At 40.7% G+C, this 27750-nt stretch overlaps 1 protein-coding gene across 1 annotated transcript in view; it reads right to left on the reverse strand.

Annotated features, from left to right (window-relative positions):
- GLI3 (GLI family zinc finger 3) overlaps nt 1–27712 on the reverse strand; it is a 206035-nt gene extending 178323 nt beyond the window's left edge. Inside the window, exons 1-4 of the mRNA XM_039715203.1 lie at nt 27546–27712; nt 27299–27423; nt 26707–27050; nt 12673–12835 (exon numbers count right to left, since the gene is read on the reverse strand). Of these exons, the coding sequence (XP_039571137.1) occupies nt 12673–12796 (124 nt within the window). The 5' untranslated portion in view covers nt 12797–12835; nt 26707–27050; nt 27299–27423; nt 27546–27712. The remainder of the gene's footprint in view (nt 1–12672; nt 12836–26706; nt 27051–27298; nt 27424–27545) is intronic.
- Between the last annotated feature and the right edge of the window lie 38 nt (nt 27713–27750).

Genomic DNA, 27750 nt, shown 5'->3' on the forward strand with positions numbered 1-27750 from the left:
CAAAAAACCTGAGCAGGGAGGAGAATCAAACCTCCCTCTGACCTCCAGCAGATACAATCCCCAGGCACAGAGAGATCCTGGCTGTGAGAAGCTGAGGATTCCCAGACACTTCCAAAGGGAAAATCCATAGAGTTGAGAGAGAAACACAACACGCAGTGCAGCCATCTCCTGAGTGAGCCCACTCTGCATCACTATGCCATGCAGTCAGCACTGAAACCAGCCCAGGCTTAAGGGCTCATCACAGATGCTGAGCACCCCAGGGAGCCAGCCTCTAGCAACTGGCAGGGTCTAGCCTCCACCCTCCTCCTCCCCAGCAGAAATACAAATTCAAAAATAAAAGCAGGAAGACAGTTTATGAGGAGCATTTTATCTGAGTTGAAGTTGGAACGGGCTGTAAACTCCCATGGGACATCTAGGTTTACACACTTCAGATGAAACCGTAAATTGAATATTAAACACACATTTTTATCAAATCATATTTCTCCCAGAGAAGGCTGAGAACTGCCTGTTTATTTTTTAATCTGATTCACTATGTTTACAAGTGGTAGGAAAGCTCGTTATATCAGCCACTCCATCTTTTTAGCTCTATTTGAATGACTTTGATTTTGTTTTTCTAACACTGCTAAGAAAACCATAATGCAAAAAAAAGAAATAAAATCTATAATCTGTGAAAAAGCACTCTGAAATCCATCAACCAAGTTGTATCCATAATTGCTTCCCTGGCTTATCAAAAAAAGGCTCATTTGCATTATCTGTTATCTTTAGATACCCATCCTGGTCTATAAACAGAGTTATCAATCCCGTTCAGAGGCCAGTCCACAAATTGAAGTTTTCTGTAGAGGGAATTAGCTATAAACAAGCCTGAGGCAATTTTCTTTGACAGCCAATGGTAAACCATAGGAAGTAACTTCAATAGTGATTTACAGTTCTTCTCTGGTTTCCATCCAACTTTTCCTTCTTGTGCTTCTGTTCCATCCAAAAAGGAATTTTTCAGATGTTCTAATTTCCCATTCAAGATGCAATCAATCCCAAGTCTAGGTGTGTCTAATCCAATTTTTACGGTATGTTCATGGGCCAGCACCAGAGAAAAAGAACTCTCTTTTTATTTTCTTTCAATTGCCTCTGTTGCAATCACAAGACTTGTCATCTCCTGGTGTGAAATGCACAACAGTAAAAGAGAGAGCAAAGGAGATTTGAGAGAGAGAGAGAGAGAGAGAGAGGGAACGCCAGTCTACTAAAAAGAAAGGGGGAAAGAGATAGACAAAAATAACACTGACATTTTTTAATACCTCTACATACTATAAACTTGCATTTAACAGAATAATTAACTCCAACTTCTTAAAAGGCTGCGTGGAGTTTTTAAGTCCTCATCCAAATCACAATACACCGTTAGATGTTAGAAACAGGATATTCAGGAAAGGACTCCAGCTTCGCACCACCCATCCTCCTCATCTATACCACAGTGAAGTCAGATTCAAGTCCTGTACAGCTTGCTCACGCACACCACTCTTCTGTAGACAAGTAAACCCCATTGTCCAGACTCCCACAACACTGAGAGTCAGAGGACTGCTACTCGTTTACAAATGGAAGATCTTTTCTCTTAGCAGTTTAACATACATTTTGGCTAGCTCTGACCTTCTGAAAAAAACCAAAAACCCGAGGACTTAAAATATTTATTTTTCAATCTCTAATTAAAAAATATCTCTAAGGCACTGACATGCACAGTGGATCTTAACATGCACCCCAGGCATGGAAAAGAAGTAACAAGCAGGGGCATGATTCCTCTCTGGGTAAACTACAGCAAATGAAAGTAAAGCAGCCAAAAACCCAATGTGAGAGAGACCTATACGGATTTAAATCTGTGAGAGAAGCGGCAGAAGAACAGGCAAGAATTACACCCAGGAGTTCAGCAATTAATAAACAGTCCCTGTGTCAATGCAGACCAATAAAAATTGTTTCCTTTTATATTAAAGGAAAATATAAAAGGAAAATATAGCTCTGACTACAGAGCTTGTACACTTTCCTTTTCTTTTTCTCTATCTATGCATTTACCTGTAGGACATATATGTGTGTGTATATATACATACATGCACAGGTTATTTTTCTCCTGACTGAAAGCTACCCTAATGGGTACGCACTAATGGATTTGAAGCCATAAGGTAAAGGCAGACACGCAAAATGCTCCAGAACTTCTGTTCCTAATCAATCACCAGAGATCAGTGACATCATTCAAGCCTTTGATCAGCACTCCCCTTTCAAGCTTAAAAAGGGGTATAGGTTGACCCACACCAGTGGAGGGACTGAAGAAACACCTAGTATACAATTCACAGTGAAATATGAGAAGTTACTGGCATTTCTCTTCAGAAAAACTATCCCTTCCCACCTTCCTCAAGGAATACAGTGTACATTCCAGAGCAACCAAGCACAAACAACAGATTTATCTCTTCCCCTAATAATTAGAAAACAACCACGGAAACAACACATTTATTTCTGAAGACTCCACAAACATTTTATCCTGAGCAGGCGGTTTATCACATTTGCTTGCATTTTAAAATCTCCTCAAGTCCATTGACAAAAAAAAAAAAGGAAAAGGAAAAAGAAAAAAAGGAAAAAAAGCCCCAAACTTTATTTTCCCAGAATATCTGAGCAGATATTAAAAAATAAAGGCTGACATCCATTTTTAAAGGAAAAATAATTTTCAAGAGCACCAGCATCACCACAAGCATTCAATAAATTTAGCACCACCCTTTGTCCACATCAGGGCATTCAGAGAGTTTGTATCACTAATCCCACTTCAGCTAAAATCGAGCTCCATTGTTTCTCCTTTCATCTGAGTTTCCATGGCACTTACACGGACTTAAGCGTTATTTACTTAGTTCAGTTTGTTAAAAACAACAACAACAAAAAAAGGACATCTTAACATAAGCATCAGATTTGTTTTACTTTCAATAACCTCAAGGTTATTTTACAGTCTAGGAGATTTCTTCCACGTAAAAAATCTTCAAGAAAAGCAAAGTTGAAAATAGATCAGAAAAGACTCACTTTATTGTTTTGGTTTGGCTTTTTCCCCATCTGTATTTTTAAAAATCTAATTGAGCTTCCTGAACTGCAGCAAAAATGCAGTTTATTATCTCCTTCATCAGGTGATCAATGATTTCATTAATAAGACAGATAACAAAACTGTCATATCATCGACACAGTTATGAAAGATGATCCTGGCTTCTTGCTCCATTTTCCAAGGTCTGGGATACTCTGTGGCAGCTCTGAGTCCATTCAATATTTTCCACAGACAGAGAAAAGTGAAAATCCATTTTGAAACCAATTTCAATTAGGATCCAGAAGCTGTTATCACAGGTGTCGCAGAATGGGCCCGTAAGTGGAAATGTCGCCTATCCATTCTGAAATGAAACCTTATCAGGGCCTACGAAGATGGCTGAAGACAGCCTATCTGTAAATTACTTTTCGTCCTGTGTTAACTCAACCCTAGTTCTGTCATATGGAATTCTTTCCAGCCCCTCGTAATAATCTAATGACTAACCAGGCGCTGTACCAAAACGGCTTTTATTCTGCTCGGGCTTCCCCCGCCAAATGAACAGGGCTGCAAATGCAAATAACCGGAGGCAGCCAGGCGAGCCGACGTATTTAGTAATATCATTTAAAGCTCTCATAGTTTATTACAGGGAAGTAACGGGCTTGCATTCTGAAGCCTGTCTCCACCCATTGCATTCCTGGTGATTTTTCAATTGCAAACTCCAAGGCCCAGTTATTTCATTAATTCAGCACCCAAGTAGTGAGGCTTTTCTCTCACATCTTTCAGTCTCCTTTTAGCAAATTATCCCATGACGGAGGATTTATTCAGTCAAAGACCTCGGACTTTGAGAGGCAACAAAAGAATCAAGAGACTTTCTGGTCCACCTGCCTGGCGAATGATGAGGCAGGGTAAAGCCTCCCCTAGAGAAACCAATCAAACCATTGTGTGGCACAGTCAGACCTTTTCAACTGTCAAGCCAGGAGAGCAGGAAAAGAGATGAAAGAACTCAGGATGAAGCTACCATTTACAGAACCATGTGGGAATGGTCTCCAAAGATTTAATAATTGGGATGGAACTCAACTTTCTGAAAACTAAAAGAAAGGGGGGGGGGGGGGGGGGGGCAGGAGGAAAGGAAAGGAAAGAAAAGAGAGAAGAAAAAGGAGAGAAAGAAGGAGAGAAAAGTGAGAGACCAGGAGGAGGGGAAAACACTGCTGGTCAGGTCCAGAAGGAACTTTTCCACACATAAAATCCTCTGTTTGTTATGTATGAACCCCTACACTGGAAAATATGAGAAAAGCAAGCACAGGACAGGGGCACAGAGAGAGCCCATGGTCTACAATACTACCTTCAGTTTTAACAGTTTATCATCCCATCTTAAGAAAAACTGCATCAGTACAAACCTGCTCTATTTAATTAAAAAAAAAAATCCCCTTAGTTTGGGACATATGTGTGCATTTTTAAGCCATTGCATTTGTGGGACTTAAGTTTCCACTTAGCTGCATGTGGAACATGAATGAAAAGTGGTACTAAATGAATGGAAAACAGCATATTTTAAGTGGCTGGCATGTGCAAAGAATGTGCTCCTGTATAGCAAGACTCCAGTTGACTGAAGGCACAAGATGAGGACCTGCTTTTTGATAATCTGACAGTTAATGCCTTATAAGCCAAATTTTCAAATGATCTGCAGAAAACCCAGTATTTCCTGCTCTTTTTCAAAGTGCCTCTGCAAACTTGAAGTATGCATTCATCAGTAGGTCCAGATCACATTTACAAGCAAATCTTTTTTCTGACTTGCCAGCCTTATGAGCAAAAATAGAATCTGCAAATTAAATTGTGACCATTTGCAGTATACATCAAAGGCAAACACTTTTAATGGGAAATAAGATAATAACACCACACTAAAAATCCATCTCATTCTCTTTTAGTTGGGATGTCAAAAGAATGCATTTCCCTCCCCTTCCACTCTCACCCCAAAATAATGAGACATGGCTTGGAAAGAATAAAGAAAATGTAGTTTTAATATGGCACCTTCTTTACATAATCACAGACTATACCCTTAGCTCATTTCTCCCACTTATTGCCGTATGTATTTAGTAATAATTTCTATGTAAGCAGAAGCCGAAGTTTTGATTCTTCTACAGAAGAAAAAAAAAGAAAGGGGGGGAAGTAAATAGAAACATACAGAGCAGGGATATAATCAAATGCAACACTGATTCCTGATTATTTCCTTTTAACTGAAGACAGACATGAAATAGAAAACAACTAGAAAAGACGAATGCCATTTGAAAACCTGTTAAGTAATTTAATTACTTCAACTGCCTTAATTTACACAGTTCAGATCATAAAGCCAAATACAGCTCCTGCCAGAAGGATTGGATAGCTTTAAGTCAATTAGAAGGATTTTTAAAAAATCTTTTTTATTTACTTTAAGAAGATCATCTGCTGTGCATAGCTCCTTCACTTCTCTGTTTTGGGACCCAGGATCCAGAAGTTTTTTGCCTTGAAGTCCCCTTTCAATCCTCTCAAGCAGCCTGGCACTCATTTGTTTGCTGACACCCATTTCCATCAGCTGGGAGGAAGATGCCATCACTTGGGGCAGCAGTGCAGTTGCCATACAGCCTCCCACTTCAGTGACACGGGCTGGCACAGCAGTGCAAGGTCTTTACTTTTAGGATATCCTCCCCTGAGACCAGCACTTGATGGCAGTGAATTAGCCTTTTTTGGAAGACTAACAATATCACTGAAATTTCAGCTGCCAGAAGCCTTTTTTTTTTCCTAAAAATCAAACCTCTTGCTTGCTTCCTCCTCACCAGCACTGTGGGCTGTAATGGCTGCATTTTTTTCTGTTCTGGCAGGCACTAGACTCCTGCAAAGCACAAGATACAGAGCATAGTACCATCACCATACTGCAGAGACACAGTTTAAACCCTTTAATCATTATCACTTCTGTGTCAAAATCCAGGTACAATTTTAAGATGGCTGCTTGGGTGTTTTAGGGTTGAGTCTTTTTTTTCTTGTTGTTTTTCAGGAAAAAAAGACTCCCCAGTGTAAAATTTCCTATATTTAACCTCCACTTTGAACAGGTGGCAAGCTTCTGCTGCTAACTAATGTTTTCTCCTGATTCCACCTCATGTTATCCAGCAGGATGTTAAGTCATTACTTACTGATTACAGTGATTGCAGGGATAAGCCACTCAATCATCTCTTTCTGGAATGTGCAAAGGGATACAGGAGGACTGACATTTAATATCCCTTATGCTATTAACCACTGCAGGGAGGGGAGAGAAGGGGGGGAAAAACGAGGGAAATCTCAGCAGAATTAATGAAGCAATACAGTATTGCACTTGCAGATCACTGGGTTTAGAGTGGGGTAAGTGTAGGGGTGGCTCACTGAGGAACAACACTAGAAAATAGTATCAGGCAGAATGAGTTATTACAGTCTACAATAAGCCATAACTTGATGACTTAAATTTTATTAGTAAGCATAAAGCACTATGGGTGCATTACTCCAAAAGAATATGTATTTAATCAGCTACTCACACCAGATTAAATACACCAGATACAATACACCAAGACATGCAGTCCCCATTTAATTACAACATCCAGTACTTTAATTTCCAATACTTCCAAGCATCAGGGTAGCCTATTCTCCTCTAGGAAAAGTACCTTCTTTTAAGTTTATCCTCTTACAACCCAGCCGCAAATATTAGAACAGAAGAGTACAAAACATCTTACAAGTTCAGGTCTTTGCCCTTATTCTTCTGGGCTACCACATATGGCCAGTCTACCCTTAACTTTCATGCTGCTCTACACCACTTGTAGATAGGGATTACTTGCAGTATTTGTCCTGCTAAAAAATAAATTTGTCAGAAACACATGTATTATCATTATTATTATCATTTCCAGCATCTAAAACTACAGGATGTTGTTTCCTCCTTGACCTGAAAATGAAAGTGAAGAGGCCCCCTCCATCCCCTCTGATTTCAGGGGAAGAGGATGGCATCTCCGGATCACTTTGTAGAATCGGGTCTCATATAATCAATTCAGAGCTCAATTTACAAGTCACTAAAATAGTACAGGCAATATTTCTTGATACCTAACAACCTCTTTTGAACCCTGACCTCTCAACAGGACCTTGAGCACATGAGTCCAACAAGGGGACGAAGAATAGGTATTATGATTAACACCTATTTTATGGTGAGGCTTGAAAGCAAGCAGCAGGACAAGCAAGCAACTGGAAGTTTAAACAGGAAATGTAATTTTTATGGGATTGCAGACTGCTGAATACTTCCTTCCATCAACCCTGAAAGTACCAGGAAGAAGGGGAAAAAAAAAGAGATCTAGATGAAGCTGGCTCCTCTTCTGAAAGAATCAAAGTAGACACATGAACTTCCTCTCATTTATTCATCTATCAAGCTTGGTTTTAAGTTACATCATCATTAAGATAATAATTTCTGCTTTCTATCACTTTAAAGTATGTTCTCAATAACTATCTGATTCTGATAAAGGTAGTCAAGTCCACAACCTACATATGTTTATAATTAGCTTTTTTTTTAAGGCAGAGTAATAGGTTAATAAGAAATATCAGATTACACTGGAACAAGCTCATGGGTCAAAAACTAGACAAAACATATCAAACTGAAAATAAGTGCTTGGTTGTCAGACACTGAAAGAGCTCCTATACAATAACTGCATTGTTTTAATGAAACATTAAAAACATCAGTTCTGAGCCAAAATGTCCAAAAGAGGAAAGCATTCAAGTAACCAACAAAATTCACAAGCCAAACGGTAAATAAATCAGGTTTGAATACAGCATCACAATTTCCTAATGTTCTCCAAGCAATGCTGTGAAGTGCACTCCTGCCTTGTACAAGTATCAGTTCAGTCCTTACAGAAATTCCCTCTACTTTTCTGAAATTAAGGCAAAAAAAAAGTTCTATCTGTGGTACAGATTAAGTGAAAAAAACAAGCAGCATTGAGCTGAGGGCTGTGTTAAGTTAGTATAGGTTTTTTTAAACAATGCCTTTAAGGAAGCACCCTAAGAATAAATCCAATTCACCTGCAAAACAGAACACAGAGTCAAAGCAGCCAGGCTGGTAAAGTATTAAAGCCACTGCCTAATTGTAAGCATGCAAATACTCACATTATTAGGGCAAACAGAACTGGTCCCATGGCTAAAGCAAGTCATTTGCTTAAGTTCACCAGACTGGAGTTCAAGACTTTACTGCAATGCTCAGGAAGGCTGGCAACTCCTGGTGCCAGGGCAGCAGGAGGCCACTGCACCAGTGCAAGCAGCACAGCTGCACAGGCAGGGCATGGCAGCAAGCAGTTTTCTGCCCCAGCACTGCAGCACTCAGCCTGACATATGGACTTGGCATGCTGTGGTCTCAGATAGCTCCTCTGTCAGGCTGCAAGGCACAGGGCCCGAGGAGCAGCAGGAGCAGCAGTCCAGAACAAGCCTTCACACAGGCATTCATCACAATGCAGCAAGACAAGGCACTGGGCGGACTCCTGCAACATTTCCAGCATTCACATGATGATTTCTTTCTAACTCTGGAATTACTTAAAATAACAGGAGGTACTGTATGATCCACCAGAGGTCTAGCAAGGCAGAACTTGTGAACTGCAACACCAGACAAAAGCTCTCCAATGGGACCACAGAACTAATGGTAAGGAGTTTATCAATGGATACCACTCTTAAGAAAACCATTCTAGGCACAACTTAATAGACACCTGAGTGTGCATACAGCAACCTTCAGAACAACCTGAATCCATGCTCTGACATGGTAAGGAATAAGGTGCTTTGTTTCCAGAGAAGTGGCACAAACACGCACAAGACCTGACAACACAGCCCCGTTAGCTAGATGGTCCAGGGCACTGGCCTCTACTCCAGCTGCACAGCCATGATGTAAACATTATTTACTTGTTGTGGTTATTACCTTGCCAAAGCAGAGCAGCCTGAGGTTATCAAATCTCACCAAACAGAAAACTATGCTTACTTTATGCTCTAGCACAAACTTTTTTTTATTCATAGAGACTTTTGTGAATTAATATCTCCATTAGCAGTTTTCTTTAGCCGTTTTTGTCCCTCTGGATATTAGTCTAGCAGTAAATGTAGCAGTCAAACAAATGATGAAAAGGAAAGGAACAATCCTAGTAAACTGCATGCAGTTTGTTTGAGACACACAAAATAAAACACAAAGAAGAAAAAAACCAAAAACTGGCAAAAATAAATTCAAGACAAAGCAAGAGTGGTTCCAGTGGGACTTAAAAGTGCACCAAAGATTTTTCTTATAACATTTCCTTCCTTTTACATTGTAGTCATTACAAATTATTTATTTTTTTTTTTAAATTTTTGATCACATGTATTTTAAAATAAGTTTTTATTTGCTCCAGTACATGTATTGTCCTAGAGCAAATTTTAATGGCTTAGTTATAAATCCTGAAATTTAGGGGCTTATAATGGAAATGCTGGCAGGTCCATATCTAACACATTGCAAGCATCTCAGCAATACAGAGCTTGTAGTCAGGTGAATGCAGCAGAAATCTTTATGGCATTAAGTAATGACAGGAACTGAGCAGAACTAGCTAACGTGTAAACTGTGGCCCATGCAGGCTCAGTGCTTGAGACCACAGAGCAGCTGGTCCCTTCCAAAGGGCACCGTTAGTCTGAGCCTCAGAACTTCTACTACATTGTTCAGGTTAACATGTGAGCACCCCTTCCAGGTCACCTTTCCCACTTTCTTTCCCTTGCATCTAGGTTTACACCAGACTCTTCAACACACAGTCTGCACAACATATGATTTAAAAGTTTTTCACACTCAATAGCCATATTAACATAGATCCTGCTCCTGGGTGTGTCACTTATTTTTGGGAGCTGCTGAAATAATGGCATTTTCTTTGTTTCTTCACTACTGTATACTTTACATAAAAGCTATAACTCGCAGCTTTCTATCTGTTTATGATCCAAGTTCTGAGTCCTCAGAAGACAGCACAGATACTGAGAAAATACTAGTCTGTACATCACACCTCACACAGGTATCAATAAAACTTTACCCTGCAAACTTTGTTAACTCATGAGTTGCCCAGAAGGACAGAAGCACAAGACATGATTATGGGGTGACATTGGTATGACAGGCAGATGTTGCTCTGCAATGACATCAGTCTTCGGAGAAGAATAGCAGGGATCATTCTGTCCTTTTGTTATTTTTAATGGTACCTTACCTTGTTTAACAGAGCATTCAAATGCAAATCACAACATTTAACATTACCACAGCCCTTTGCAAAAAAAAAGAGGCACTGAATCGGTAAAAGCTGCATGCTTTGTAGGAGTGGTGTCTTATAGCAACTGATGATGTTCCTGTAGTAATACTCATTCCAGCATTAAACAACAAAAGATGCAAATGCAATGCAAGCTCCAGCTTTCATGCAAATTGTCCCTGTAACCAAAATTCATTATCATGACAATCACATCTGCAAGAAGCAAAACTTTTAAAACACTGCAAGAGTAAAACTTACATTTTAAGTTCCTAAAGTTTTAGTACTAGTATTTGTTTTGGTACATGCTCCACTAAGTCTCTAGACTAAGAGAAAATTTTTCATATCAAAGAAGGAATTGAATTTTTTATCCCTTTGAAAGCTAGCTCTGCATCTCTGCAAAGCCGTTGTGTCTCTGTTATGCATGAAGGTAGATTAGAAACCCAAACTGGAGATCCCGGTGGCTTCCTTAAATACAAAGACTAACAATGCCAACACTTACCCACTGAAAACAGAGTTAACTGTCATTGTCTTAAAAAACGAAGCCTTGGGCCCCAGGATGTGTACTACATTAGCATCTCCTTCCATTACTAGGAGATAATTCCAGTGACACAACTTTGTAGTCATTCATTAGACTTGAAGTCTTTCCAGCTCTTGGGAGTTCGAGGACCCTGCTATGCAGTATCACTCCCCATAGGTGAAGCATGTAGTTAAGAACCAATACTACCATTAAAGAAAGAAAATTACTTCACAACATGGAAGATCAGAGTCAGAATTAGGCAAAAACATCTTGAACGCTTTCATTTTAGCCCTCTAAATCTAAATGTTTACCAATAAGATTCAAGCTAGCCCAAACAGTCAGAGATGAATGTTTAAGTACAAGCTCCTGAAACATCAAAGAATATGCATATGTATTTAACTGTGCATCTGCTTGAAAAGTTGGGCCAATGTGGAAAATCCTATTATCGATTAAAAAAAATACAATGGGGACCTCTTCAGCTAATGTGAACCACTGTAATTCTATTGACAGCAACGGATCTGTGCTGACTTACACCAGCTGAGGGTCTAATTTCATATGCCTTAGAAAACTGATGCAACCTTTTCCATTGCGGCTCAAGGGTTTTCATACTCTCATGGGGATCAACTCCATCTAGTAGGTCAGCAGGTGTTGAGTCTGCTTTGAATCTGAAGTCCAGTCACACAGGAGGATACCGGGACATGTGCCATCTAATCTTTACTGACCCATGGACATTCCCCTCTAGTATGGCTGTAGAATTCACGTGTTTTCTCCTGTAGTCTAGTGGGACATAACCTGTTTCTTTGAGAAAGCAGAAACCTTTATTCAAGATATCAAAGTGAGAACCTGACCTGGACCACAAGCCCAGATAAGTGAGCATGATGGAAACAGAAAGTGTGAACAGAAAATATTTTGCTAGAAATACACCAGGACCACAAAATACACAGAAAGGCATTTTCTACTTTTTGCCATAACTAGACTGATTTGTAAAAAACAGTTTAAGCAGTTACTCTGCAACTATCCAAAATCCATAGGTCTGCCCACACCATTTCAAGCGATTTTCTTTCCTAATGCAACAGGAGTTTTGCATTAGTGGGAACTAATACGCTCAGACCTCTTACACCAAACAATGAAAAGGTCTAGGGCTGGGATTAGCTCACACTCTTCTGAGAGGCAGGGAATATGTAAAATTGTCAACTGAGATATACTCTCTGGGGAGAATTAAGCAAACTACTACAGTTTTGCAAATTTACAAGCTGTACATTCACAACTTTGAAATTAATCCACCAGAGGATACACACTTAGCTTGATGTTTTGTTCTGGGCATTAACAAACTTTGGGGAGGTGGGACAGCCCTTTCTGAGAAGGAACCTTATTTGTAAAAAAAAAAAAAAAAGGAAAAAACCACCCTTTGCTATGAAGGAACCTTATTTGTAAAAAAAAAAAAAAGGAAAAAAACCACCCTTTGCTAGTAATTTTGACAGACCAATTTCTGTCTCTATAGTAATAACTAATTACCTAACTAGTGTAAGAGATTTCAATGGCCAAATGCAAAGCACTTGCAGGCCCTGCCAGGCTAATCAAGACAATTTCCAAAACGTCAAAACCAGGAACTTCCTATAGTAAATAACTTAGCACATTTACATCTCAAATTAGAACATCTGGAAGAAAGAGACTGTGCCTGACGCCAAAACAGGCCTTATTGTGTCCTACCACTTTCCACCACCACCACCCCTCCTCCGTTCGTTTTCTTTAGCCTTTCTGTAGAACAAACACTGATCCAGGTGCAAATGCTCAATTCACAAGGAATGCAGAGAACATAAAATTACTGTAGGTTTGGCTGCTAGTAAATCCCTGCTGTTACTCACCATTGGAAGTTGTGCTGGAGGCAACAGCTTTCTCACTGACATCTGTTCGACTGGAGCATTTCACGATGGAATTCTCCACTTTTTTCTTCTCAGTTGTGGCAGAGCTATGGGACTGCGCCTCCATGATGACTTCTCATTACTTCAGCTCTCCTTGCACTAATACCTGAATGAAACAAGAGTCATAAACTCTAAAGACTGTTTGAAAGCTTAACCCAAGTCTTCTCACCCCTCTCACCTGAAGAAGAGCCTCGAGCACAACTGAATTAGCAGTTCACAGTTCTGTAAGCTCATCAAATCATGTTTGCATGCATGAATTCCTGAGGAATTTAAAGAAATACTAACACAAAAACCAGGCATGTTTGCTTCTAAAGAGAATCGGCATCAAAAACCACTACGCTATTTGATGGTAGGTCAATTTTTTTCAATTTTGTGGGGTTTTAATGGATCCAAAGGGAAAAAAGGACAGTATTTTTCTCTTCTGCCCAGAGCACTTTGGAACAAGGCAAAAAAAAGAAAAAAAACCCCAAGAATATCAAGACAGACCTTGTTGACTCTAGAAGCCAAATATTTAAATTTCAACATTCATGGTGTTGGAACACACTGCAGCAGGAATTATCCTGTCTATCTCTACACCTTGTTACTCATGTAAACATCTCTCACTTTGTTCAGAAATCTAACTCAAACAAAATTGTATTCGCGAAACACCCCGAAAACCACAGGGAAAGACAAATATTATTGCTGGTGGCAGATAGTAAGATCACTTTCTTTTCCATGAAAATGCTGGAAATAGAAAGCTCTGTAGAGGTGTGTATCTGGTTATTTTGCTTTTCCTGGATGTTCTTAGTGTCATCTCCAGTGATATACTCATTTAATACCCCACAAATAATTTCTCCCTCTTCTCAGATATTTTACATTCCTGATGGAAATATGAGAAGCCCAAAAACTTGAAAAAGGGTATTGCTGCTTGTGCAGCAGTGCAGGGACACCAGGCCCCAAGACTGCAGGAATCTTAGGCTGTGAAGGTCACAAACATGAAGAACCAGTCTGCAGCTTAACTTGATGCACACCTGTCTGTCCAAGTAAGCTTTACATAAATCATCAATATTCAGCACACAACCTGCTTAGAACCAAATACCTTGGTACTTTTGTAGTTTGAATATGAATCTATGCAACAACAACAAAAAATAGTAATTAGTTTTCTGCTCTGGGCAACACTGCTTGGTAGTCAAATGGGTCTAAAATGGAAGGAAGTCACACTCTTCTAGGACACCATTTAAACAAAATTTTCAAAAGGCTTCAAAAAGCCACAAAGTATAATGAAGTGTAATTATATCAGCAACCTGTTTCCCAAATTGTGACAGTCAAAAAAAAAAAAAAAAAAAGAAGAAACAGCACCAAACCAAAAAAAAAAAAAGGCTACAAAGCCAATTCATCACAAACACAGCTGTCTAATAAACCTTCCCCTTCCCACCTTCCTAGTAGGAGTTCTTTTTAATAGTACAATAAAACACTCCAAAGCCTCATTGTTATACAGTAGGGATCAAAGTAGAGCCCAATCACTAAATGAATCATTATTTAGCTCGGCAGCACAGCCAAGGAACTGGGCTAGATATCAGAGAGTCTCTGCCACTGACCTACTGTCTAAACTTTCTCAAGGCATTTTTCTTCCCTTCAGTTTCTTGCTTGCTAAAAACACAAATAACAAAGCTCTGCCTGACACAGAAGAGGACTTGTAAGGCTACTCTCAAGATCTATCTCTGAAAGTGCTATAAATATTATTGTGATCTGTGAAACAACTTCCTACCAGAACACTAAGGGGAATGTCAGGTGTCTTCAGAGTAGGAGAGACGTAACAATACTCAACTTCCAACAGCCCTGACTTCTACCCAGCAATGCACAAGTCTCCTTGAAGAGAGATCTCACGTGAGCTTTGTAAACAGCACCTTCCCAAATTTCTCCTAGGACTTGTCCCTCTTTCCCTTTGCACACCTCATGCAACGGCATCCCCAGTTTAGTAATTTAGCTCAAATATCTAGCTTTTCAGTCTCTTGCATTAGGAGAGAGGGGGAAGGCTGACACTGCTGCCAAGCTGTTCACCCCACACCAAGAGGAAGATGTTTGTTTGCTCTATACAGCCCTGGCCACAAAACCACCAAAAACCTGCCTCTACTCAGCCTCTAACTGCCGCATGAGTGAGTCCTTCAATGTACCCTCCTATCCTCTGACTAACCATCTTTCAGTTATTTAACATTCTCTCAAATTAATTATTTTCTATGCATCTCTGAAGGAACTAAAATGCTATACATCTTCAGTTGTGGTTATTTTTCTTCTTGGTCTTCTAAGGGCCAAGACTGCTATTGAGGCAGCATCTTCATTTACATCAAAGAGTATGACTTTGAAGACTTGCAACATAAAGCTGCAGAATTCATCCCCCTTTTTGTTTGGTCCTTGGTTCACAAGTATGTTGATTTTGACTTAAAATCAAGAAAGGAAGCAATTATACTCCCTATTCAACTAGAAAGGAAGAAGCCACATACTCTGCCTCCACAAGGCCAGCAGAGTGGCATGAAACACTTGTGAAGAGTTCACAAAAATGATGACAGGTATCTACAGTGGTTCCACTGCCTCCTGCCACACAGATGTCTATGCATGTATGTGCAAGGAGCCCTCACTTATCCCCACCTCCTCACTTATGGCCACCTTCTTCCCCTCTCCATCATGACAGGACCTCCATTAGAAACTGATCCTACCACTTCTCAGAAAAGGAAGGTAATGCAGGTACTTTAAGGAGTTACCATGTCCTTAATCTCATAAAAAGCATCTTTGGGTCATCTGCAATTCAAGAGCAAGATGTGGCTGGTCAAACTGACATCATCCATTTTCTTGGCTACTTTATTTCTTTCTCGAACAGCCTGCCAATGAGATTTTTCTTGTTCTTTGGGGTCATCTTCTTTACTGGAAGAAAAAATAGCAGACAGAATTCCATACTGTTCATCAATCTCTATCACTTCTCTGTTTTATGCTACCTGGTGTGGACCGCAGTACAGAACAGAGGCCTAAAGCAGCACTTAAATTTTTGGACAGAAAATTGCAGAACTGGCCAAGAAGAAATATAAACATCTGCTCTTGGTTCATCTGTTCTGGTTCATGTCTACTCAGTTTACATTCAGAAGGCTGCTTTTATTCATGTCAGAATGAAAGAGGGAACGCCACTAGAGTAAACTTTCTTACTCAGCTCTGCACCCTGCACCGCAAGCCAATGGCCCAGGTGCTGCAGGTCTTTCCTCCAGTGCCTTCCTTCCTCTACTCCCGACCCACACACACACACACACACACACACTGCATGCACATCTGCAAGAATTCCTGCAGATCCAGCAAACCCCCAGTGGTGCATCAACAGTGGTGCACATGGTTGGGAAGGCATGGAAAGCCAGAAGAGATTGCAGGACTAATAATTAGAGGGATGTGGTTTGCTGTGTTTTGCCAAGCATACCCCTCAGGGAAGCAAACATCAGGAGATCAATACGGTGCCCCAAAAATCTTTTTTTTCCTGAAGACTGCCTTAAAACTAAGATTAAAACACAAGCCAGACACACATCTTCTAGAATCATTCTCCTTATATTTGGAAGAATTTTTTCTGAGAAATTGTACCAAAATATAGGAGCTGCAGTCCACACAAAAAAAAAAAAACACACCAAAAAAACCCCACAAGGTCCAAGGTTACATAAAGATCTCTTTCAAAAAAAAAAAAAAAACCACCAAAACAACCCCACAAGGTCCAAGGTTACGTAAAGATCTCTTTCTACTGGTTGTTAACCTCTATCAAAAAGCATTCAAAAAATCAGCCTGACATCGTCTCCACACTAAAATAGAAAGTGGCTTATATTAGGCTGTATGTGTGTCTCTCTCCAGCGTGTGGGTCAGTGACTTTCCTGTTCCTGCCTCCAGGCCTGAAACAATCTGTATCTATTCGCAGCAAGGAGTCCCAGTTTCAAAAAACCTGAAAGCTAGTTTCATTGGCTATCCAGAATTTCCATATGCATATGAAAGGCAAGAAAATGCTATAACAGTATATGGGCAAAAGCCCGAACTTCGATTGGGTAAATAGAGGGATAAACATTCCTTCCCGAAAGCAAACATTCATGGCTTTTTCCCATTCAACCATGCTTGAACCTTTTGTAATTTCCCTGAAGCCTGAACCCACCGTGCAATTAATTCCAGATCCCCATTTTAAACTTAATCCCTCTCAAAACAGTAACCTGCCTGCAGGTGTGTCTCCTCTTCTTAAAATATAAATGCAAACCTTCCCCAATTGCTTATTATATTGGAGGAATTTGAGGAAGACGCTACTGGAATGAACTAGTTAAATGAGGAAAACTGTCTCTTTTAAAAGGAGCGTCAATAAGTCACAATATGTTGGAAACTTCTTTCGAACAAAAAATTCTTTCAAGAAATTTAATATTATGTAATTTCTGGTTCTTATGTATGTTGGTTATAAAACTGTGCCTTATAGTAGTAAAAATGATCATATTAATATACTGGGGAAGAAAAAACTCACATCTTTTTGTTCATTTACTCACACTCCAAACTAACCACAAGCAGCCCTGTGCTTGGAAGAACAAGAAACTTGATCCTTTCTGAACACACATTTCAATTTTCCAAGAAATCTTCACTATGTATCACTTCTCTTCTCTGAACTACTTTTCAAATAATTTTATTTATACCGTATATATTAATTTTAAAGACCAGACCATGCAGATATTTATTGTTAGGAATAGGCTCACTGACTTCAACAAGATTGCTTCCTTTGGTCAAAGTGCTGAAGTGTAAGCATTTAAAACTCTCAATTTGCATGCTAAGACTGGTTTATGTTTCTTGCGAACTTAAACCTTCTGCCTTTCTTTGCTTTAATTTTTGAGGAGTATCTTTTTATATGCTGAATTAAAAAAATAAAAAAGAAACAAGTCAAACCTTTCCCTGTTTTACTTGATGCTACTATAGTTGTATTCAATTCATTAACAAGTGGTTTGCATCCGCTGAGAAGAGCTGTCTGAAATAGCAGTGTCACAGCATTCATCATCATTACATCAGCAGTAGGGAAGTTCATACTGATTGCTATCAGCAACCAGAGTGCCCCAATCAGCGTGCAAGCAAACATAGCATGTTTAATTTTTCAGAAATGACTCTGGGTAGTTAGGGTGTTCATAGGTACTACTTTGATCCACACTAGTGGAAGCAGTCTTTGGGGATACAATACATTTTGAACAGCACAACTGTATGAAAGTGAAAAACACAAGGGGAGGCATGAAGAACAATCAGGAAATTACAGTCTCTCTCAACCATAAAGGACCCTTTATCAATTTTATCAACATGGGTTACACCGTTCCTTGGGATTATTTAAGGATAAAAAATGCATCTTGTTCAGCTACATTCAAATGCAAAATTTATATGAGACAATCTTAAGCTGTTATCTGGGAGCTATTTCGCACTGATTTATACAGGCTTGATTCAGGTACATTTACCTTCCAAAAACCAACTAGATTTCACTATTGCTTTCTATCAAACCTGCTGGCAAAGCTGCACTGACAAAGTTACCCCTGACAGAACCTGATGAAAAATGTTCAAGCACTCAGACATTTTAAGAAATATCTCCCAAATGTAATATTAACCTCTTGCTGTATCTCACCATTTTTGTAATAGCTATAGAAACTAACCTGTATATTTTCAGAATAGTTTTAACCTTTCCTAATTCCTTGTAAGCGAAACCAGAATTCTGCAACCTTCATCAAATACTCTGGGGTAAATTTTATTTAGGTTCCTCCCTGTTAAGACAACTACTCACAGTAACACTAATATAAACAGCACAAAGAGTCTTATATCCACATTACATAAAACCACAACAAACAATCAGTTGTGGGGAGAAGGGTAAAATACCTTATGTTTCACAATACCGATCTCCATTTCAGTTACATGCATGACCTACAAACAGTTGCAGAAAGAAAGAAAGAAAGAAAGAAAGAAAGAAAGAAAGAAAGAAAGAAAGAAAGAAAGAAAGAAAGAAAGAAAGAAAGAGAAAAAGAAAGAAAGAAATGCTTGACAGAATCAGATAGGTGGATTTGTAGCTTGAAATTGAAAAATACCCCAAGTTAAGAGACACAACATGTATTAATACAATCTTTCCCAATTCATTACTATCTGCTGTCTTTTCCTTGTTACGTCCCTTTGATTTCTTTCCTCCCATAAAGAATGAAAAACAACTAGACCTAAAGCCTGGTTAATGACGATCTGATCTGTTCCTGATAGGTTAAACAGCTTGTGGCAACAATAACAGAGGATCACAAACACAAAGGCAATCAGCTAGGCAAATCAGTGCTATTAGCATCCTCATGATTAAGATCCTAAGTGAGAAAATATTCTATCGTGTACACTGAACTACTGCTTCATTGTAATAGTTGCTCCAGAGGAATTATATATTTGTTTACATATTTTGGCTACAGATAAACAGCTACCTAAAAGTTCTGAAGTTATTTTAAACTAGTATCAATAAGTGGCACTTTCTACTGAGGCACCACCTCAGCTGCTTTAAATACACATCAGCCTTACAAGTAGATTACATCTAGTTTTGTTTTTTGGATTTAAAAAGCTGGTCAGTATAACCCAAATTAAAACTATTACTTCAACAGATTAAACTCTGTATTTAAAAAAAAAAAACAGATTTCTACCACGAAACAGATTATTCGTTTTGACACTCATCAAACAGAACTTAACTTGGATAACAACACTGAAGAATTCAGGTTAAACTGTCCATCTCCAACTAGTCTATCTCCCACAGAAGCTGCTGTTTGGGAACATACAACACAAAGCTGAAGGAGGCAGAGCCCAGACTTAGTGGTTTATAATTCAGGTATGATATATCCTCTGAGGTATAATCAATTCACTGTCTGAGAGTCTTTACAATAAGGAATTGAACTTTAAGAAAACAAACTAACAACCCCCACAACAAAAACAAAACAAATCAGGTAATTAACTCTGCATTTAAGCATTTGTTAATCACATGGTCTTGGGTGTTCTTTATTCCTTTTTCAACTCTCTTATAAACTATCTAAATACAATGGAAAGAATAAAGTTTGTTTTTTAAAAAATAGAATGTGATACATATCTTTCAAGTCTCCAAATATTTTAATATATTTGGGGAGAGGGGTGTGTCTAAAACTAGCAATGTACTTACCCTGGAGAATCAGAACTCCTTCCAATTAAACTACCTAATATTCCTCAGAAATTCAGAATAAGCTGTGTTACTGCTTGTTTTGCAATCCTACTTTTCTTATGCTTCAAATTCTGCAGCAGGAAAAACTCTAATAATTATGTCAAAGTAAGATTAGCTGTAAAAGAATTAGCACAGGGGGAAGGAAAAAAAATCTCCTGTGGACTGTACTGTTTGTAGCAATAGGTTACAATGAGGGGTGACACTTCAAACTTCCCTGCCAAGCCTACACTCTGTTTTTCCCCGTCTTTCTTCAGGAATTCAGCAGCACTAAATCCAAAACAAACTTAAGTACAGTGCAGTGACTTCCTTTGGCAACACACTTGTTTTATGAAACCTGGATTTTGGTTCATTCATATGCTCAAGATTTGAAAGGCCAGGAATATTCTTAGAGAACAGGGAGGGGGACAACAGCAAAACTTGCTGTGCGGATAACATAACTCTATGACTTTCTCTGCTGACACTGTTCCTAGGATATTTCTGGTGACAATATAAGCTGCTTTTTTTCTTTGCTTTCTTGTCTTTCCCTTCTTAGCTTGGTAAAGCAAATTACAAACATCTGTAATGTATGTGCATTGCACCACAGTCAAGTAAGTAGTCACTACAACTTTGACAGAAAAATGCAGAAATGCTCTAATTTCAAGTACTGGAGCTCACCATTTCAGTGAAATGACCACTTCCATCACATTTTTTGTTTTATCTCATCAATTCCAACAGATGAAAGATTCCTTAGAAACAAACCTAGATCTATGTATCGATGCCAATCTATACAGGAACTGAGCTCAAGGAAGAATGTATTTAATGTACATCTATTGCAAAGATGTGCCTTCTGTTCCCAACTTATGATATGTAAATGAAAGAAGAAAAGACTGTATTCCATATTTTACAATTAGCACTTTAAAACAAGATCAAAGGAATCAAGTAGAATGTTTTTTGAAAGTGCCATGTTTTGATCACAGTCCCATTCCTGGAAGCCTGTTTATGTCCTCCACATACTCTCAGATTAAGGGATGCCTTCATCCAGAATTTCATGTTCTAACCTAACACAGATGTTTTAACACGTTAAAGAGCTAGGAAATCTCCATATATCCAGGAAGAACTTCAAGTGTGAAAGGTACTTTATAAAACTTTATCTTCTGCTTTTGAAGTTTACTTTAGGTTTTACACCTGTCTCATAATAGCAGGAAAACTGCATCACGATTCCTTCGTGTTTTTGTAACTTGACAAAACACAACGGCACCACTCTGAACTGCTACATTAAAAAAGCACAATCCACTTCACAATCCACTATCCTTGTTAAAATAGAGTAATCACAAATTATACAGCAGTATTATTTTCCTAGGGAAAAGCATCCATAGTGAATTGAAGAGCCAAGCAAAACCCCACCAAGCTATGTCCTGACAGTAAAGAATTGGTAGTGCTAGGATTTCATTTTAATATACATGGTTCAGAACAGTGTACTGAACTGACACTAACTTGATCTGAGTTTCTGACTATTCAGTTTCAGGTATTCATACATCTTATCTAATGAAGGCTTCATTCTCTGGGCAGCTGGATGATGTATTCTTTACACGCAGTTGATTTTCTTGACATTAACAGATTTGTATGCAAAGAAAACAGAGTCTCATACAAATCAGCAAACACTATGGGGAAAGTTCAGCTCTAAACCACCAAAAGGTCTGTTGGGTACTTTAGCCTAAACTAAATATCAGACACCAAAAAATACAGCAACGTTTTGAGCATCAATAAAAATAAAGAAAGAATATTTTTTTTAAAAAAAGCCTAATCATCTTGATGATCAGTGTAAAAAATAACTTGACATTTGGGTGGCAACTTCAGCTAATAAAATTATTCAATCAGATCTCCTTGTAGTGGATTCTGATATTATCAGTTCTGACACCCAACAACTATTTAGAGACAAATACATTCTATCCCAATTTCTTTGTCCCTTGATGTAATCTAAATAACCTTGCAGGGGTTTTTAACATCAGTCTATTGTCTCGTTTCTTATTTTCTTCCTGAAGAGAGAGAAACCAACTCTTCAGATCAGCAGCCAATTTAGTACACTTTCAAGGTAAGGCAGGTAGAATTTACATGTACAGAGTATACCACAACAAAACCACAGTATGATGCCAGCACAATCTTTAAGAAAGTTTTCCCCTAAATCTCTGAAGAAAGCAGCCTTAAAAGAAAGCAGGGATTAGAGTGAGCTGGAAGGTAGGGAGGGGACTTACCTCAAACCCAGCCAAGCGGAAATCAGAGCAGTAATTCTACCAGTCGGCAGAGTACACTTTTAGAGCTATAATGGTGCGAAGAAGTGCTGGGCAGCATTGCCTGAAGGCAGCACTAATACACTGCTGACTAATGACTGGGCCATGCGGACAATGAATTTGGGGGTTGAAAACTAACAGAAACCGTGCCGTACCTTGACAAATGGGCTTTCAAAATTTCATTCACTGAATAACCTTTAAGCACAAAATTGGCTCAAGTTCTCTCGGGAATAATTTGACACATGTTGTTGGACAATAAGTATTTTCCTTTTTAATTAAAACTATTACACCGAATACATAAACATGATTACAGTGAATAAAATATAAGAGTAAACTATTTAGCACGTAGAAAAGACCAGACTCTGAATGTGAGGGGTAAGCCATACGTTCAGAAGGGTCAACAAATCCCAGAGCTAACCACCTGATTCACTGAAATTCATTCTTGGCAGAATATTTTTTCCCTTCTTTGAGATGTGAAGGAGAACAAGAACTTCAAAGGTATCTTTAATGAGCTGCTACAAGCACAATTGGTTAAAAGAGGCTCAGAAATTATGTACTAAAAGCTGCATTGTGCTTAGAATTAGAACTGAAAAAGTCTCGTTTTAAAGAGCCCCATAAACCAAATCAAGCCTCTTATAAACTTTGTCACCTTGTGTACTGACAAACACATTAAAATAACAGAATCCCTCTTTAAAGGAGCTCCTTTTTTTCGGTGCAACTCGACTTCTAATTTGAAAATAGCAATTTTGGCTCTTTTTACAGACAGAATGAAATACCTAAAGTGTCCCTAAATTAACAAGTACCACTTGCCATAGACAGCATCGCCCTTAGCAGCTCCTAAAAACTTCAGGAAAGGATCTTAAAACAGGAAGCTTAGTGAGCTCATAAAACTGTTGTTGGAGCCAGGAACACATAGCATATTTAATCTGCAAACTGTGAGAGTCTACAATGATTTCAGCAAGATCTGAGGCATGCCCTCAAGGTTTGCTGGGATCTGGGATTAGGGAGTTGATAAGAACCCTCTACTGCCCATGGACATGTTTTTCTTCTGCAGTTAAACACAAATGCATAGAGACGTTTGACTGCTGCTTGGCGTTGCTGCTCAAGTTATATAAAAGCTTTGCAGCTCCTTTTGCTGTCAATATATCAAAGTTTAAAAAAAATCATCAAAGTGTGAAATTTCATTTAAAGTCTGCCAGTCTACAGCTCTATTTCACAGACCTATCAAATAAAAGTAAAGATGAAAAATGCACTGAAAGAACTTGAAAAGTTTGCAGCAGCACCCATGCCCTATTTTTGTTTATTCTGTCTCATTTTATTTGATTTTAAAGTATAACAAATCAATTCCCTTATAAAAATGACAGTCTAAAGGGAGGATGTCTATAAAACCTGTGGTTAAAAGACAACTTGAAATCATTATTACAGCTGAATCTTTTGTTGAATAAAAAGGTTCCTCTGTAGCCATTTTAGCATTTTAATTGCCTAACTGCAAGTTGGCAGAAAATATCTTGAATCTTCCAAAACAACTAGAATTACTACAGAATGTGAGTGCCAGAAAAACTAAAGCTTTCTTCCAAGTATTCTTTAGCTAGGGATTTACAACAATTGCATAAAGAAGAAAAGCCTGACTTTTAAGGTAATCTACTATAGTCTAAAAGCATTAACATTCCATTGCTAAGGTTTTCCTGAGGATTTCATGACTCGTTGAATCACTTTTCCTTCAAGTATGCTTTTTCTTTGTACATTGCTGTCTCCATATAGTTGAACACATGCAACACTGATCATTAAAATGCCTCATTCCACAACTTGAAATAAACTCTGCTTTAATAGCCCTCGAATTCCTTATTTATCAGGAAAAGATGACTAACTTTTCATTAACACTCTGCAACACAAAAATATGCCATTCCTTCCTCTAATATGCAGACTAGAATTCAAATACGCTATAGGAGTGCAGGTAATTGAATAGCTTTCCCCAAAGTGAGGCAGGAAGTGTAACTGAAACTTTCATGGGTCAATATCAGGGCATACATTAATCTTGTTAAAAATTTGAGTAATCTGCAAGATGAACAAGTAATAATGATGTCTCCAAACTTGAGTATTTTGGGGTTTTTTTCTGAACAGTATTCAGAAAAAAAATCATTTACAGCCATTGATACTTTCTTAGCTGCAAACTGTTTTTGTGTTTGAAAACGAACAATCTTTCGCAACTGATGATTGCGTATAGCAGCAATAACTCTTTCTTGGCCACTGCACACCTTCTCAAGCCAAAAATGTTACTCCACTTATGCAGGAAAATGCAGGTGATGTCTTTGTTTTGCAGTACTTCTACAGAAGCACTTTGGAAAACATCATGTCCTGCTGAAAACCATATGCTATTATCAGAACGCAAAAGTGCATTCATTTTGGCACTTTAAGCCAGTTTTTCTTGCACTGCTGCTTAAAAGAATATATATACACTGCAAGAGTCTTTTTCTTACTCATTCTTCCTACTCATTCAAAAATCAAATAATCCTGCTTTTAAAGAAATAATTCCCTGTCCTTAAAATAGCCTTCTCTCATAGTTACTATTATTTATGCTTTTAGAATTGGGCTATACACAAAACTGAAAGTATTTACATACTAGCTAGTTATACCCAAACCTTCCTTATATAAACAAATTCTCAAGAGGCTGCCTAGAGTTTACATTGCTAAACTCATTCACCATTACTTTTAATATATATTTCCATGACTGAAACACAGTGGTGTGAATTGTGGTGCAATTTTTACATTTTAAGGTTATTTTACTTTTAAAACACTGCATTTGTCTTCCTTCAAAATAATCATGACATATATAATTAAGAAACTGTCAGATCATTATCAATTTTTAATAAAGGACCTAAATGAAATAATTATAGGAATCAATCAGTGAGGCACATTCCCAAATTACAATGCAGTTGCACAAATATTCAAACTACTTAAGGCCAGTTCTGGCACATTTCAACCCATAATCTCGTTGAACACCACACCAAAAACAATTTTGGAACACAGAGAAACATAGTGATTTCTCACTATTCCAGTGACTTAAACTATTTCAAAACATATACCTACAGCACAGAGAAACAGAGAGGCAGCCGTGCCCTCCTAAAAATGTTTGTTCGTTTAATCAGCCACATGTCTCAAGGCCTCTGGAAAATTTAGCTTCCAAGTTTTTCTGTAGCATGCACACAAAAGAAACGAAGTCTGCACTCTGAAGCTTAAAAAATCATGTTTATTGAGGCTTGAAAATGAAGCGGGAAGTAACAGGGGCGCGACGAAGAGGAGCATTTTGCCGTGGGTTGCTACTTAATGCTCCTTTAGTGAAGTAGCCTTTAAAACGTGACACTGTATATCAAACAGACAGCTATCCGTACCTCTGACTAAAAGGCTCTTTGAGATCCGTACAGTCCATCATTTCAAACTGAAGTGGCAGCTGGAAAATGTGGAACAGCTGGCAAGGAGCTGGGAGAAAATGTTTTACATAAATATATCTACATACAAACTGGCAGAAGGCCACGGACACTGTACCCGCAGGACCGGATAAAAACTACGCACCAGAGGGTTAAAAACAAAACTGGGGAGTGATTTGGGGAGTGAGGGGCGTGTGTTTCCTTTTACCTTTTCTCTTCACGTGGTGCACGGGTTGGGGAGCGGGCGCTAGCAGCTGCGAGCCGGCGGGCCCGTCCGAAGGCGAGGGAATTGTGCCAACACCCCACGGACTCCACGGGACAATCGGAACCGCGGCGGACACGCTCTGCTCCCACCCTCCAAAGTTGGGCGGTGCACGGCCGGGCCGCGGTGCCGGCCCGGGGCGGCTCCGAGGAGCTCCCGTGGGGCAGCAGCCCCGCTCCCCCCGCCCGGCCTCGGTCGGGCCCGTCCCGCCGCCCCGCTCCCCCGCCTGACCCCGTGCCAGCGGCGGCGCGGAGCGGGCCGAGCGCCGCTCTGCTCAGAGAGCCGCCGGCACCCCGCGCCCCTTCCCGGGACCCGACCGTCCCCTTCCTCGCACCGAGCAGCCGGCAGGGAACGACGACCCCCGGGCGCCCCTCCGCCCCGCCAGATGTGACAGCGGATTCTCCCCCGCTCCTCTCGCCTTTCCCCTTGCGAAGTTTGTGCCGGCCTCCCGCCGCACGGGCGTGAAAACCCCCGGGAGTCGCTCAGAGAGTAGGGGCGAGGAGAAAGAAAGGGGTGTAAATAAAACAGCAGCTGTCGCCCGCACATCGGGAGCTCTGCAGCGGGACGTGCCCGGCCGAGCCCGGCCCGGACCGGGGACTGCCCCCGCCTCGCCCCGCACCCCGCGCCCTCGGCTCCCGCGCTCCGTGACAGCCATTTTGGGGGTTAGACACCTCGGTCCCCTCTGACCCCCGCCTCCAAGTTAGGGAAGCGGGAATGGGGCCGAGAGCGGGGCCGGAGCGCTGGGAGACGCCAAGAAAGTGGCCCGGACTAGAGCCGGGGAACAAAGAACTTCTCGCCTAAGTGGGTACGTACCTGCCGCCGCTGCCGCCGAGCCCCCGCGCTGCCCATGAGCGAGGGCCGGGGCCGCCGGCTTGTCTCCGCGCCGCTCCCCCGCCGCCGCGGCTAGCGGGGCCGGCTCCCGCCGCGACCGGCGGGCATCCCGCGGGGCAGGGGGACGGGACGGGACACAGGCGGGACGGGGGCGGCAAAGGAGGGCCGGCGAGTGTTGGTGGTGGTTGTTTTATCCCTGCCCGCCTCCCGCGGGGAGCAGCCCGCGCCTCTGCCTCCGTGTGGGGGTGTGTGTGCGCGGGTCCGACATCAGTTTCAGTGATCTTGTAATCTGATCCCTTCTGACTCACTCGCACTGACTGACATTTCTGATTTGGTTCAACAAAAAGAACGGGGGGAGGAGAGAAAGAAGCAAAAGAAGAGAGGGAGCAAAAGAAAAAAAAAAAGTATCCCCAAATCCACCGCCCGGTACCAAACAGTTTTGGTAGGGAAGAGGGAACCCTTCCGTCCCGTCCCGCGCCGCCCGTCCCCTCCAGAGCCGCCACCGCCCCGCATTGTTTTGGCTCGGCGCAGCCACCGAAGGAGGGAAACGAACACATCGCGCCGAGGTACTCACGTGTCGGAAAAGTTGTCCCTCTCGCTTTTCTCCGTCTCGCGCGCTCCTCTCCGCCGCCTCCTTCAAGTTTTACAGATGTTGCAGGGCTGCTCGTCGTCGCCGCCCCCTCCTCCCAGCGCTGCCCTCTGGATCAGATCAGGGGAAAGGCTCTTTAGGGATAACTCCCGATTCAAACACCCTCCGCTAAACTTTCCCCATTCCCTCCCCTTCCTCTGAGCGGCGGAGGGCTCCGCTCTCCTTCCCCCACCTTCCCTCCGCCCGTTCGGGACGCGGCTGGCAGCTGCTCGGGGCGCCGGTGCCCCGGGCCCGGCGGGGAGCGAGGCCGCTTGCCTGGGGGAGCGGCGGAGGGCTGCGCCCCGGGGTGCGGGTCGGGCCGCGGCCTGCCGGGCAGCGACGCGAGCTCTCGGCATGACACCCCCGCTCCCCCCTTCCTCCTCCTCCTCCTCCCCCTC

The sequence above is a fragment of the Passer montanus genome, unplaced genomic scaffold, assembly GCF_014805655.1.
Source record: "Passer montanus isolate IOZ18808 unplaced genomic scaffold, ASM1480565v1 scaffold32, whole genome shotgun sequence".
In the NCBI taxonomy this organism is placed as follows: domain Eukaryota; kingdom Metazoa; phylum Chordata; class Aves; order Passeriformes; family Passeridae; genus Passer; species Passer montanus.